Here is a 2,500-nt window from a genome sequence, read left to right on the forward strand (position 1 = left end):
AACGTGCATAAACTAAGAAGAAAGATAATAACATCAATAATAATAATAACAATAATAATGATAATAACAATGCTTGAATAAGCGTGTGTGTGTGTGTGTGTGTGTGTGTGTGTGAGTGAGTGAGTGAGCGAGTGCATGCATGCGCGCGTGCGTGCGTGCGTTCGTGCTTGCGTACGTGTGTGTGTGTAATTCTTTAATATTTATGTTATCAATAATCATCCCATTTTATACCAAATGAAGCGCCTTTAAGTCCTCAGTCGTTTGGAATATCATTATTTCCTTTATTCATAATTCTCAATGATTATGCCATCTGCAATTCTATTAGTATTAGCTTTATTATAATTTGTATTGCTATTGAAATTACCAGTATTAATATCATTCATTCAAGAATGCATAAATGTTCGGAGATAAACTTAATTGATTCAATTGCAACGCTAATGCTGCATCATAAGATCGGCCAATTAATAAGCATTTGATAACTTTGTTTCATCGCAATTTCATAATGATGTTACGAATGTTACGTGTCACAGTACTTTCCATTTCTCTGTCTGTCGTTCTGTCTGTCTGGCTGTCTGTCTGTCTCTCTCTCTGTCTTCTGTCTCTCTCTCTCTCTCTCTCTCTTCTTTCTCTCTCTCTCTCTCTCTCTCTCTCTCTCTCTCTCTCTCTCTCCCTCCCTCCCTCCCTCCCTTTTTCACCTTCTCTCTCCCGCCCACTTCCTCTCTCCCTCTCCCCCTTTCTCTCTCCCTCTCCCCCTTTCTCTTTCCCTCTCCGCTTTCTCCCCCTTTCCCCTTTCTCTCACCCTCTTTCCCTTTCTCTCTCCCTCTCTTCCTTTCTCTCTCACTCTTTCACCTTTTCTCTCCCTCTTTCCCTTTCTCTCTCCCTCTCACTTTCTCCCTCCCTCTCCCTCTCCCTCTTTCCCATTCTCTCTTCCTCTTTCCCTTTCTCTCTCTCTCATCCCCTTTCTCTCTCTATCTCACTCTCCCCTCTCTCTCTCTCCTTATCTCTCTCTCCCCCTCTCCCCCCTCTCCCTCTCCCTCTCTTTCTATCTCTCCCCCTCTCCCTCTCCCTCCCCCCTCTATCTTTCCCTCTCCCTCTACCCCTCTTTCTCTCCCTCTCCCCCTCTTTCTCTCCATCCCCCTCTCCCTCTCCCCCTCTTTCTCTCCCTCTCCCTCTCCCCCTATTTCTCTCCCTCTCCTTCTCCCCCTCTTTCTCTCCCTCCCCCGCTCCCCCTCTTTCTCTCCATCCCCTCTCCCCCTCTGTCCCTCTCCCTCTCCATCCCCCTCTCCCCCTCTTCCTCTTCATCCCCTCTCCCCCTCTGTCCCTCTCCCTCTCCATCCCCCTCTCCCCTTCTCTCTCTGTCCCTCCCCATCCCCCTCTCCCCCTCTTTCTCTCCCTCCCCCTCACCCCTTCTCTCTCTCTCTCCCTCTCTCCCTCTCCCCCTCTCCCCCTCTCCCTCCCCATCCCCCTCTCTCCCCCTCTCCCCCTCTCCCTCTCCATAACTTACTGAAAAGAGCCACCTGGTGCTCGTCCAGGACAATATCCCTTGCCCCGACGTCGGTGAGTTGGGGCAGCATCACGCCGGAGAATCCCCCGATGATCCCGATGCCCAGCTGAGCCAGGGCCCCCGCCGCCGTCCCCGCCACCTGTTGAGAGGTTCGGGTACTCATTTTTGGGGGTGTTTTGCGGATCGTTTGCGATGGAGGGTTGGGGTGTGTGGGATGTGGGGTGGAAGGAGGGGGAAGGGGGGAGGGAGAATGAGAGAGAGGGAGCAGGAGAGGGAGAGGGAGAGGTAGGGAGAATGAGAAAGAGGGAGCAGGAGAGGGAGAGGGAGAGGGAGGGAGGAGAGAGAGAAAGAGACGACAAGCAGACAGACAAATAAATAGATTACCAGACAGACAGACAGAGAGAGAGAGGGTAGTGGGGGGGGGGGGGAGGATAGACAGATAGAGACAGAGAGAGAAAACATGGAGAGACAGATACGTAGACTTGTTTGCAGTCGAAATAGCCAAAAATTCAGGATTAACTTCTGGTTTACTGTGTACGTCTGAGTGTTTGTTTAGTGGTTAACACGGCTAAAGCACTTATTTCCCTGTATTACATATTTTCGTGTTAATTAAACTAGAGAATTAAAAAGGTTAGAAAAGGAATTAATTTCAGATGCGTTTTGTTCCATTTCCTGAACTCTTAATGGTTGTACAAAGAAAATGCGTTGTAAATATTTAGCTCTTGCACAAAACACATGCAAATTACAGATTTCTGCAATTTTGCAATTAACAACAAATCACGCATGTTATATAACTTAAAGAAAAAAGACTGACATTCCACATTCTGCCTAATTTAGTCACAAGACTGCATTACTTAATTTCTGTTTGTAATGGTACAACTAAAGGACAGCGTTTTGGTGTGTTGTAAGCATCAATTTATCAGTACGATTTTTCACTTTGATATCTTTTAGCGTTAATAATGACTGTCCATTTTCTCCGAGATGGCAAAAATATAA

General features: G+C 47.3%; 1 protein-coding gene across 3 annotated transcripts in view; it reads right to left on the bottom strand.

The window, feature by feature from the left end:
• LOC125027100 (facilitated trehalose transporter Tret1-like) overlaps nucleotides 1-2,500 on the bottom strand; it is an 11,556-nt gene that overhangs the window by 2,879 nt on the left and 6,177 nt on the right. For all 3 annotated transcript variants that reach the window (XM_047615938.1, XM_047615929.1, XM_047615920.1), the window contains exon 3: nucleotides 1,505-1,643. In XM_047615938.1, coding sequence (XP_047471894.1) covers nucleotides 1,505-1,643 — 139 coding nt within the window. The remainder of the gene's footprint in view (nucleotides 1-1,504; nucleotides 1,644-2,500) is intronic.

This window comes from Penaeus chinensis, chromosome 1 (assembly GCF_019202785.1).
Source record: "Penaeus chinensis breed Huanghai No. 1 chromosome 1, ASM1920278v2, whole genome shotgun sequence".
Taxonomy (NCBI): Eukaryota; Metazoa; Arthropoda; class Malacostraca; order Decapoda; family Penaeidae; genus Penaeus; species Penaeus chinensis.